Raw genomic sequence first — 12,631 nt, 5'->3', positions numbered from 1 at the left:
ATTTGTTCAAGGTACTTGAAGGGCTGATTTGGTATTGAAATTTACAGCGAACATCCACTGAACTTGGACATAATCTTTTCATGTTTATCTCACATCTCATGAGCATAATGACGTCCAAGCTTCATTTAACCTGATTCATACTAAACAAGTCAGCCTGAGAGGTGTGAGAGGCTGGGGGAAAAAGAAAAGGCATGTTCCTTCGTGTTTTTGGTATCCTGCCCCATTTTTGTTGCACCGCTTTAATTGGCCCTTCAGTGATATTATACTGAACACTTTTTCAAAAGGCTCGTTGAGAATTCCTAATTAGGAGAAAATGTGGGTCAGGTGAGAAGGAAGCGTAAAATTGAATTGCTGCTTAACATGACAGTTCATCAGCAGAGCCAAGTATTATCATGTTTTTATTTACATCTTTGGTATTTTGATGTCAGTGAAACTGGCATCTTGCCAGTTCCCCCCCACACACACCCCGAGGCAAAGAAGTGTTAAAAAGAAATTTTACAGTAAGGAAATGGAAGCCGAGAGATTTTCTGTAATTTAGTAATCTCTTTTAAAAAAATTATTGCATTATATACTACATCAAAATAAAACTAAGAACTAGTAACTACAAGAGTTTTAATACTTTGGGAATGAATGTATTGAATATATTTGTTGAATATAATATATATTCCTCATAACCTGACTTTGCAAAATGATTGCTTGCACCATAGCTTTGCATATTAAAGGAAAAAATAGCAACACCTAGTAGGTGAATATATTTAAGGAGAAAGAAATCTGTTGACTTATTTTGGCAGAATTTTCCCAAGAAGCTTGAGAAGGTAGAATGTAATATATAGATGCCTTTAATATGAGCTATTACATATTTTATATTAGTATAATTACTAATGATATGACTTTTCCCTATTATTTGGGCTACAAAATTCTATTTTTAAAGAAATGTTGTAGCAGTCTTTCCCTTAGTTCTTTTAAATTTCTGGAAGTCAATCTAAAATGTTGCTTGAAGCCATTTAGTTCCCAAGTTTCATGTCAATAACACTTCATTCAAAAGCTTTGTTCTGTGTTCTTTTTCAGTCACAAAAAAATAGTTTGTATTAGAAGTTGATTTTTTTTTTTTGCCACACCTTTGGCATGTGGACGTTCCCAGGCTAGGGATTGAATTTGCGGCATAGAGATAACCAGAGTCAAAACATGAGAATGGTAGGTCCTTAACCCACTGAGCAACCAGGGAACTCCTGGTTGATCTTTATATCCCTAATTAAATTGTGTTAATAAAATTAAATGGGCATTATGTGCTAAAGAACATTTACATACATTTTTAAAAAATCTCCTTTGGTATAGTGGTTTGATTCTTTTGTCATGTTTTACAAACTGAAAAATGCTCTCTAAAATCATGATTGACACCACTGGTTAAAGCATTCATGATGTCAGCATTTTTATCAACCTACTGAGGTTGAAGTCTGGATTTCAAAGATATTTATATTTATTTTTACCGTAGAAGATGATATGAAGTGTAACTGTGGAAATAAGGCTCAGGTGAAATCGGAATTAGTTACTTTAATTTGCATGGAATTATTAGCCATTTAAAAGAACCACTTTAAATTCTTTCTTGCACAGGGTTCTGAAGAAAAGCAAGTGAAATGAATCATAGTCTATATCTGAAAATGAGTGTAAACTAATTATTATGCTATTTCAAATCAACTGATGCAAATACATCTCTGTTGGTTTTCATTGTGATCACAAGTTAAAGCATCTCTAGTAGGTAGTCTATATAGGAATAGGAAAGTTTAGAAAATAAAGAGAAATGCTTATACCAATGTTACCCTGTAGTATATACATATACTGTATGTACATATCAGAGGCATGTAGTGGAATGTGGAATTCTGCTATATATTAGTAGACCTTCTCTGTAATTGTTTATAGAAAATACCCTTCAGAAATTCCTCCCCATTCCATAGAAGACACTGCTGGTAAATCAACCATTAAAATTGGTTTCAGGGGCAGGATCTTTCTTCTTTCATCATACACATATCCCTCACTAGGTTCTTATCAATTATTCATAGATTAGTTTCAAAACTTGACCATATATGTATCCTCTGTGACAGCTAGGAGGGATCAGTACCACTGGAAATTAGACATTGCATTTGAAATGTATTGAGAGCCCTTTCTTGAAGAAAATGTTTTCCCAGTGAGAACTTGCATATGCTTACAGTTGACAGAGTGTCCATTTAAACATCAAAATTCCATAAAATGTAGTGATTTATATGAGTGATTAAAAATCCAATGTGGCTTCATTATAGAAAATAACAAAAAAATATTTTTTTACCCAAACATGCAGTGTCCTGATTTAAAACAGAACAAAATATCATGTCTATAAATTTAGCTTGTAGATAGAAATGGAGTGACATCAGGCAGTAATTAGCCATAGTTTTGCAATTGCTAGGCCAATCTTGATCTACTTAAACAAAATAGTTTCTAAAACTTTTGCTTGTGGATAAATCATTTACAAATAAAAGACATCAGGAAGTTGGAGTAATTAAGGTAAAATCAACTTTATTCAACCTTAAATTATTTATTGCTGTAATACATGGATTCATTCAACAAGTTTTTACTGAATATCTGCCATGTCTCAGGCAGTATTCTAGGCTCTGGGGCTAGCTAGGAACAAAGCAGTTCAACTCCCTGATGTTAAGGATCTTACCTTATAATCATGCCAGCCATAGCCGAGAATAATTAAAAGAAGAATGATTACTTATAGTTTTCCCTTAAAGAACATTTTTGCATGTTCTGATAATTTTTTTTTATCTTAGCTGTCTGGTGAATTTTCTTTTCTTGGTTTGCACCAAAGGAGAATCTTTGAGATGTAGATGCATATCTCTTTATATTCATTTTGTAAATAACATTAATTCTTTCAAAAACTGTAAATTGAAAGGCTCCTCTCTGCCGTGCACTCTTTTAAGTGTGATGACAGTTAGAAAAATGGATCAGAAACATATTCTGACCTCAAGGCATAGTTGATTATAGGGGACACAACAATGGCAGAGAATGAAAGAGAAGCAGCTATAAAATAAGCTTTCTGTCAATCTCTGTAGTTAAATAGAATGAGACAGCTGTGTGTATGCACGTGTGTGTGTAGCAGAGCAGTCCTATTGCCCTCATATATGTGTTGAAAATTTTATATTTTCAATTTTATATTTCTTTCAAAAGATTAAAACCTATAGTTATTTTATTACCTTTTCTCTCCAGCTTAAAGTGTGGAAATAGTTACCGGTAAGAATTCCCGAAAATCCAGGTCTTAATCATATTTTAGTTAATTATATGCCTGGGATTTCCTAGTCTCTGGCTTAGCTAGAGGCTTCTGAAATTATGGAAGTAGGAATGGCAATAGGGAAATACTATATAAATGCACTCAAATTTTCCTGTAATGAACAGCCAGTATCTGAAAGGTTACACAGATTTCTGAGACAGATATTACATTAATGTAATATGTAAATGTTGAGGAAGAACAAGGTCTTAACATGAAGAGAAAGTCATCAAACTTTTTAATCGATTACCAATACTTTGATTTATGCTGTACAAAATCCTCAACTGTTGGGATCGCAAACAATGATACACTTTAAGAGATAGGATTTTCTCATTTCTGTCTTACTGGCATAAAAATGAAAACATAAAGATGATGTGGCCTTTCCACCTGATGAGTTTTTAGCTTCAGTGAAAAGTGCCCACTAGTCACCACAGTGGTTTATAACAATATGAATTAGGAACAATTGGAATTAAAAGACTATTATAGAGATTTTTAAACCTTGGCTTTTTTTGGACAGGCTCATTATATATGTCTTTTGCTTTGCTTTTCTTTGCTTTGTAGTTACCAGCTGACAAGTGGATACAAGCCTGCCCCAATGGACCTGAGCTTTATCAAACTCACCCCATCTCAGGAAGCGATGGTGGACAAACTGGCAGAAAATGCTCATAACGTGTGGGCCCGAGATCGAATCCGGCAGGGCTGGACCTATGGCATCCAACAGGTACATAGGAACAGAGATCTCCAGCACATCGGCTGACGTTGATTTAAAGGGGAATTAGCGTAATTTGTAACTGGGGTGATTAAATCATGACTGTTGTAAAACCCACCTCGTATGGTTATCTTAATGTACATATGCACTGCAGCACCTGTTCAGCCCTGGACACAAGAAGTCAGACCACCTTCGGTCTGGTTGTTACCGTGAGGGCAGAGTGAACATCACCAGACCACTGATGTATAATCTCTGTCTCCAAAATTGTGGCATCTCTCTCTCCAAAATTGTCTTTTAGGAGAAACTTCTGACATATGAGAAGATTGAGGTACACTAATAATAAAAAAGGTCCATGACTTCTGATTTAAAACCCCTGGGGCAGGATGAATTTCAGAATCCAGGTATTTGTTGATTTTCAGAATGGTGACATGAGTATGTAACCTAGCACACCCCACAGCAGACTAGTGGAAATGACCCTTGTCATGCCATGTAGACGTGATGGTACTGGGAGGGAGAAACGAAGACTGTCACCAGCCTGGCATCAGTTCAGACTGTGTTTTGTCACCAATTGAGTTTTTGCTCAACTTAGTAAAAAATGATCTTTCAGAGTTTTTTGGATTTCAGAATCATGGATCTCTATCGGTGGTGGCTCACAGGAGTAATTAAGAGTCATTGGGTACATATTGAGGCGGCATAGCACAGCAATTACAGCAATGTTTAGCCTTGCCTCTTAGTGACTGTGTGACCTTGAGGAGGTTACTTAAATTCAGTTCTCTTTGTGCCACTGTTTTCCTCCTCACTAAATTATTGAGCCTCAAAAAACAGATGCATAAAAAAGGCTTACACCAGTGCATGGCACCTAACAGATACTATAGAACAGTTGGCTATTATTATTAGATGCCAGACACTATGCCTAGAATTTCACATTATTTTCTTCTTTAACTCTTGCGATAGTTCCTGAAGGATGAACAGTTTTTATTCTCAAGTCACATATGATGTGCTGGGAACTTTAGAGCAGTTTGTCCAATGCTACACAGGTTACAGGACCAGGCCGAGATTGAGCCTTTTCCCTCCAGACCCCACATTGTTCTTTTCTTTTTCACAAGGCTTCTCACCAGCTCCTCTTGGGTGGTGCCTTTACTTAAAGATTTTTCAGGAATTGGGAGTTCCTGTCGTGGCATAGAGGAAACGAATCCCACTAGGAACCATGAGGTTGCAGGTTCGATCCCTGGCCTTGCTCTGTGGATTAAGGATCCGGTGTTGCCGTGAGCCGTGGTGCAGGTCACAGACGTGGCTCGGATTTGGTGTGGCTGTGGCTGTGGCGTAGGCCAGCAGCTACAGCTCCAATTAGACCCCTAGCCTAGGAATCTCCATATGCTGCGGGAGCGGCCCTAGAAAAGGCAAAAAGACAAAAAAAAAAAAAAAAGTGGATGGTTACTTATAAGCTTAGGTTGTGAATCAGTATAAAGGTGAAATGTTGGTTTGAAAATTACATTTCCAAAATCCTTCTGAGCCGGTGACCTTTGTCATTTGGAAGGCTAAAGAAAATTTGCGTAGCCTTGATTTGTCTCATAAAAGGATAAGGTATTTTTATATTGAATTAAACTGGTTGTAACTGATGAGGTTGTCCACATAAGCATTTGTGTGTATGTGTGGGTGTGTTGTAGATGAGTGTATGTGTTGTGTGTATAGTTGTGTTTATGTGTTTCTTTGTGTTTGTGTGGATGTGTGTGTATGTGTGTGGGGGGGGTGTTGTAGATGTGTAGATATGTGTGTGGGGGGGTGTTTGAGATGCGTGAATGTGTTTGTGTGTGTGTGTGTACACCTGAACCTTATACCAAGGGTAGGATGAGGAGTTCCCATTGGCTCTCTGGCAAGGGGCGCTCACTTGTGCAGATGGCATGGCTCTGTGGGACAAACCAGGGCCCCTGGTGCCCACCTCTTCCTGGAGGGTGCTTCTTCCTCGTGCATGGGTTCACCTCATGAAAACACAGGGCTCTGTCTGAACTGGCCAAAGCTCTCCTTTGACCCATTTCTCCATTCCACTCCCAGCTCCCACCCCATCCCTCCACCGCTTTCCCCACTGACAGCACAGGTTTTGCTGGGTTAGCTGAATGAGCATGGTCTTTACTTTTTCATCACCCTCTTCTTAACATCACTTGGTTCTGAAGGAGATCGTCAACTCCCTGAGAGCAGGCATTTGCTTGGGTTCCTCTTCCCCACTGACAGCACAGGTTTGTTGGGTTATCTGAATGAGTGCTGTCCTTACTTTTTTATCACCCTCTTCTTAACATCATCTCGTTCCAAATTAGATTGTAAACTCCCCAAGAGCAGGCATTTGCTTCAGTTCCCTCTGCTCTGTCTCTCTTGCACCCTTGATTTCAAGCACTCATATGCATGGAAACCCAGGGCAGCTCCTTTAACAGTCAAGACCCCCAGGACCCCATTTCCAGAGTGATCCTCAGAGGCTTCTGATTTCTATATGGGAAAAGTCGTGGGGCAGCAACCATGTTGGAAGAGGAGAATGCTGGGTAATGTGTCTTTAAGCTTCGTTGGCAGGGTGGGCACTCTGCTGATGTTCCTTGTTTTATTTGAGGGTGGCTTTGGGGGGGGGTTCCTTGACAAGCAGCCCAGATGACTTGGTCTCCAGGTGTCCATAGATGGTCATGGAGTCACAATAAGGTACTGATTTGCTGCGGGGGGGGGGGCGGGGGCGTGAAGTAGGAAACGGTTGCCTTTGCTCCCACCCAGCCAGCACAAACCTTGTCCATCACATAGCTTATTTTTTAGAGGTTTGGGGATGTCCACAGCCTCCCCATTCTTCCTGCTAAGGTAAAGTGAGAACTGAGGATGCCTTGTGAAAGATGTAAAGTTTGACCAAACCTGCAGCAGGGAGTGAAAGGAAAGAAGTAATTTCTTAAGTGTTAGAGCCCTAAAGTCTTGCAACAATTGGTACATCTCTGCCTCCCATGAGAGTAAGTTTTGTACTTAGTCTTCAGCTAGGTATCCTTTTGCTGAGATCATGAGATAGCTTCTCATTTGGTCAACTCTATTTTAATCACATTTTATTTTTAAATTTTTTTATTTTACTTTATGGCCACATCCACGGGCATATGGAAGTTCCCAGGCCAGGGAATGAATCCGAGCCTCCAATCTACGCTACAGCTGTGGCAATGCTGGATCTACGCTACAGCTGTGGCAATGCTGGATCCTTTAACCCACTGCGCAGGGCTGGAAATCAAACCCACACCTCCACAGCAACCTGGGCTGCTGCAGTCAGATTCTTAACCCACTGTGCCATGGCAGGAACTTCTTTAATCACATTTTAAGCTTGGAGCCTCTTGTATGAAAGGCAGATTGTGAGGTTTGTTATTTCAGTACTCCCAGTGCTACCTGGTTTCACCAGTTGTTGGAGCCAAATTAATGCATTTTTTTCCAACTATTTGAGGCCATGGGATGGCCTTCTATGCACTGACTTTTCTCTGAAGAAGGAACAGCAACCTACTGTTTTCTATTGGCTCAGAAATCAGATGACAGGTACTAATTAGGCTCTTCTTATAACAAAGACCTGTCAGGCAAGTTGGCAAGAAAATGATGTGTTCTCCAAGTTAGCCCATGGGGGATGGAAGGTGGTTATTTCGATCCTTAAAGCTGGCTTTTGTTATTGCTTTTACTTTTACCTTTTGTGCTCAGGGAGAGGGTTTCTTTTAAATGGATGCAGTCATTTGATTAACCCTTTTACACCAGTAGTATTTCAGTAGCTCCTGCAGCCTGTGATGACAAAGGGAAGGTGGAAGGCACAGTGTCAACTTTGGGACACTTTTTATACTTTGATGTCTTTGGTGGCTGTCTCATTTCCAAACACAGTGGATGGCGCTTTGATGATCTTGTGCCTTTTGTCTTCCCACAGGATGTAAAGAATAGAAGAAATCCTCGCCTCGTTCCCTATGCCCTTCTAGATGACCGAACCAAGAAATCAAATAAGGACAGCCTCCGAGAGGCTGTGCGCACACTGCTGGGGTACGGCTACAACCTGGAGGCGCCCGATCAAGATCATGGTATTTTCATCTTACTGGATTCTCCTCCCATTGTAAACTGATGTCATTCTTTAAAGCCAAGTGTATAAAAGAAGGGGAGAGTAAAAGCTAGAGTCCCTCAGTCTAAGCATGTAGATTAGGCCAGTGGCTTGGAGCACGTTTGTCCTGAAGGACCCTTTAAGGATTAGATCATCTCTCAGTAGAGTGAGTGGCTCAGGCCTGTGGTGATTCTGAAGGGGGAGGAGATGGATTTACCTTCCCAAAGACTTTGAGGGAACAGTTAACTCTGTGCTTCTGATGCTGACCCCAACACCCATCTTGCTCTCTTTCAAAAGAGATGCTGTGGAGGCTTGGGTTTAATCTCCAACTGGTGCAGTGGGTTAAAGGAGCTGACGTTGCCACATCTGTGGCATAGGTTGCAGCTGCAGCTCATATTTGATCCCTGCCTGGGAAGTTCCATATGCCGTGGGTGCAGCCATAAAAAAAAAAAAAAAAAAAAAGAATTATATGTGATAAAGTTCATTCTACAAATACCACCATGCTAGGTGCTTTTAATCTGTTAAACAGGCAAACTTCCGGCTTTGTGGAACTTAAGCTTGTTTGTGTGTTTTTAAGACCTGTGGAAACATGCCTTTGCTACAATTATAATTTGAAACTTAATAAATGACCAAACAGGAGTTTATTACAAAAAAAAAAAGAACTTGTTTTAGTTGTTTGTGGGAGTAAAGCTATAGTGAGAGCTGGTGTTTCCCAAACCTTCACTATTTATATTCTTGCTCATTGGCAATATTAATTAATTCATGCAATATTTTGCTGGAAGGAAAACACTCTAAAATAGGCACTTGATAAATTTGTGGTGAATAAATGTGGTTTATTTATTTATTGGCCACACTCAGAGCATGTGGAAGTTCCACGGCCAGGGATCAAATCCACACTGTTGCAGTGACATTGCTGAATCCTCAGTGGGTTCACCGAGTCAATAGGGCACTCCCTTAATGGGTTTTTAAAGGTTTCATAAAGAACACATTTCCTTTAAATAATTATTTTTAAGAGTATGGTGTGAGATGATCAACTCCTTAATCCTTTGCTCCTGCAGTTTAAATTGGTATAAATATCTATATTTTAAAGCTGGCAAAAATGACCTGAGTCTAGGATGTTACATTGTATAATTTTGGATAGAAAGTTTTTAAAATCTGTGTCAGGTAGTCTCTCATGATTAATATGTTCAGAATAGCATCTGTGCAAAGGAATTCAGCCTGAAGTAGTAATAATAGGTAGTATTTATATAGAGCTTATCATGTCTAATAAGTGCTTATAAGATCTTCACAAGTATTATTTAATTTTTACAGTAACTCTTCAAGGATGGTCTGTGTATTATGCTCACTTTTCAGATGAGGAAACTGAGATTGAGAGACTTCTGTGTCTTCTCATTTACTGAATGAGAGAGGCAGTTTCTTAGCCCCAGAGCTCAGTGCTTTGAATTGAATCAGTGTGTAGTTAGCATCTCAACAGCTCTTAGTACTTACTGAATCCTTATATTTGCTGCAAATAAAATTAGATATCTACTTTTAACAATAATATCTATAATCATAATGTAATTTCTTATTTAGCTTGAGGCCAGCTTTATAGCAACAAATATTTGGTAGAGTCTTACTTTTTCTCATCCGACTGTTATATTTTTTATTAAAGTATAGTAGATTTACAGTTTTGTGCCAATTTCTGCTGTACAGCAAAGTGACCTAGTCATATGTGTATATACATTCCTTTTCTTATATTATCTTCCGTCATGCTCTATCCCAAGAAACAGAACATAGTTCCCTAAGCTGTACAGCAGGACCTCATTGCTTCTCTATTCTAAATGTAATAGTTTGCATCTACCAACCCCAAACTTCCAGTCCCTCCCACTCCCTCACCTGTCCCCCTTGGCAACCACAAATCTGTTCTCTATGTGGTAGACTCTTATTTTGAAGCAGGTACTACTAGGTATACAGGATACAGAAAACATGCCTGTCTTAAAGTGCTTGCCGTCCACATGACTCTTGGGATGGAAGTAAACAATAAAGCCTTCTAAACCAAGACATAGCTGTTGGGAAGAGTTCTACACCTGCTTGGTGTAGAATAAGCCTTCAGTGCTAATTGTTGTTTTAAAATAATTTAAAATCAAGGTATTATTTACACATCATAGAATGCATAGTTCTTCAGTGTTCAATTTGTTACATTTTGATAGTTGTATAGACAAGAGGAACCAGTACCCAAAGCAACATGTGAAACATTTTCTTCATCACAGAAAGTTCCCTCTATCCCTGAAAAGTAACCGCTGTCTAAATTCTATCATCATAGATTAATTTAGCCCCTTCTTATACTTTGCATGAATGTAACCACTGTAGTGTTTTATTTTTTATCTACCTTCTTTTGCTCAACATAACTACTTTTATGATCCTCCATGTCTTTATATGTATCACAGAGTAGCATTCTGTTCTACTAATAAACCACAATTTTTTATCCATTCTTGTGGATATAGATTTGGGTTGTTTGTAGTTTTTGACTATTATGAATAAGACTACTATGAATATTTGTAGACTAGTCTTTATGCAGATTTATACTTTCATTTCTTTTAGGGTAATAGAAGTAAAATTTCTGGATCATAGGATAAATGTACATTTCACTTTACAAGAAACTTTCAAATAGTTCTGCTGATTTACCCCCATGACCAATATAAGAGGGAACAATTGCTCCTACATCCTGGCTAAAGATTGGTAATGAATCTTTCTGATTTTAGCTCTTCTAGTAGATGTGAAATCATATCTTATTGTAGTTTCAATAAAGTTGGCACCTTTGTAGATACCTGTTGACCCTTCTGTACCATTGATCTATATGTCTATCCTTAAGTAAATAGGTCACCTTGATAAAAAAAATCTTAAGATCAGGTTAGGTCAGTCCTAACTTCTTTATTCTTTTTTAAGTTTTTTTTTCACTCTCCTTTCTCCTTTGCATTTCTGTATACATTAGATTCAGCTTGGGAATTTGATTTTCATAGAATTATAGTTGAATTTTAAATTGGTGGAAAATCAGCATTTTAACAATACATAGGCTCCCAATTCATAGATAGGGTACATTTCTCCATTTATTTTGGTCTTCTCCAGTTTATTTCAAAACTGTTTTGTTGCTTTCAGAGTAGAGGTCTTATCTATTATCTGTTACATATGTCAGATCTTTTGAAACTATTTTTCATTGTACTTATATATTGATTTTATACCCTTGTGATCAGGCTGAAGTTATCTACCACTTCTTACTGTTTTGCTTTTTGTGAGTTTTTGTTGTTGTTGTTTGTAAATTCTGTAGGATTTTCTACCTAAAACTATGAGGTCTACCAAAAAAAAAAAAAAAAAAAAAAAGAAGAAAAGAAAGAAAAATAGTTTTAACGGTTTCACTTTTCATGCCATTTTTGGTTTCTTGACTTACTGAACCTGTAAACAGTGGCACTGCTGAATAGAAATGGTGAGAGAAGCTGTCCTGCCTTATTCTTAACCCTAAGGGAAAGAATTTTCAATGTTTTACCACTAAGTATAATGTTAACTATAGGTTTTCTTTTATAAATGCCCTTTATCACATTGAAGAAATTCCTTTCTATTCCTAATTTATTGGGAACTTTTATCATGAAGGGGGTGCTGAATTTTGTCACATGCTTTTTTTTTTTGAAATTTTTAAAGATTGTATACTTTTGTACTTGATTCTGCTAACATTGTGAATAATTTTTTTTTTTTTTTTTGGCCACGACTGTGGCATAAGGAAGTTCCTAGGCCAGGGATCGAGTCTGCACCACACTAGTAACCAGAGCCATAGCAGTAAGGACACTGGATCCTTAAAACACAGCCATGAGGGATCTCCTAACATTGATTTTTTTTAATGCTGAAACAAGTTTGCATTTCTAGGATAACTCTACTAGATCATGATACATTGTACTTTTTTGCGTATAGCTGGATTCTGTTTGCTATTTTGTTAAGGATTTTTGCGCCTGTGTTCATAGGAATACTGATAATGTAATTTTTTTTTTTCCTGTAATGTCTTTGTCAGATTTTGATGTCAGGGTAACACTGGCCTCATAAGTTAGGAAATGTTCCCTCCCTATTTTCTAAATTTGTGTTAGTTTTGTATATTTCTTACATAAATGTTTTATAGAATTTATCATTGAAACCATTTGAGCCTAGGGTTTTATCCTTTAGGAAAAGTATTTGATTATGGATACAATTTCTTTAATGGCTTTGGGAGATATTTAGACTTTCTTATTTCTTCTGATGTCAGTTTTGATAAGTTACATTTTTTCAGTAAATTACTCCATTTAAATTACCATAGAGTTGTTCTAATGTCTTCTTGTCCCTTTAACGTCTGCAGGATCTGTAGTGGCACCTCTCTTCATTCTTGATATTGATAGTTTGATTTCTCTCTTTTTGCCATAATCAGTCTTATTAGGGATTTACTGACTTTATAAATATTTTAAAGAGTTGATTAATCTTAATTTTTGGGTAAACTTTCAGATATGTGTTTATCTTCCCACATTACCAGTGGTGGATTATTATGAGTAAACTG

General features: G+C 37.7%; 1 protein-coding gene across 1 annotated transcript in view; it reads left to right on the top strand.

Moving 5' to 3' along the window:
* Positions 1 to 12,631, top strand: part of RYR2 (ryanodine receptor 2) — a 754,552-nt gene that overhangs the window by 451,071 nt on the left and 290,850 nt on the right. Inside the window, 2 exon segments of the mRNA XM_021072683.1 lie at positions 3,860 to 4,019; positions 7,918 to 8,065. Coding sequence (XP_020928342.1) covers positions 3,860 to 4,019; positions 7,918 to 8,065 — 308 coding nt within the window.

Source organism: Sus scrofa, chromosome 14 (assembly GCF_000003025.6).
Source record: "Sus scrofa isolate TJ Tabasco breed Duroc chromosome 14, Sscrofa11.1, whole genome shotgun sequence".
In the NCBI taxonomy this organism is placed as follows: domain Eukaryota; kingdom Metazoa; phylum Chordata; class Mammalia; order Artiodactyla; family Suidae; genus Sus; species Sus scrofa.
Note: the sequence above shows the minus strand (reverse complement) of the source record. Positions and strands in the feature narration are given on the sequence as shown.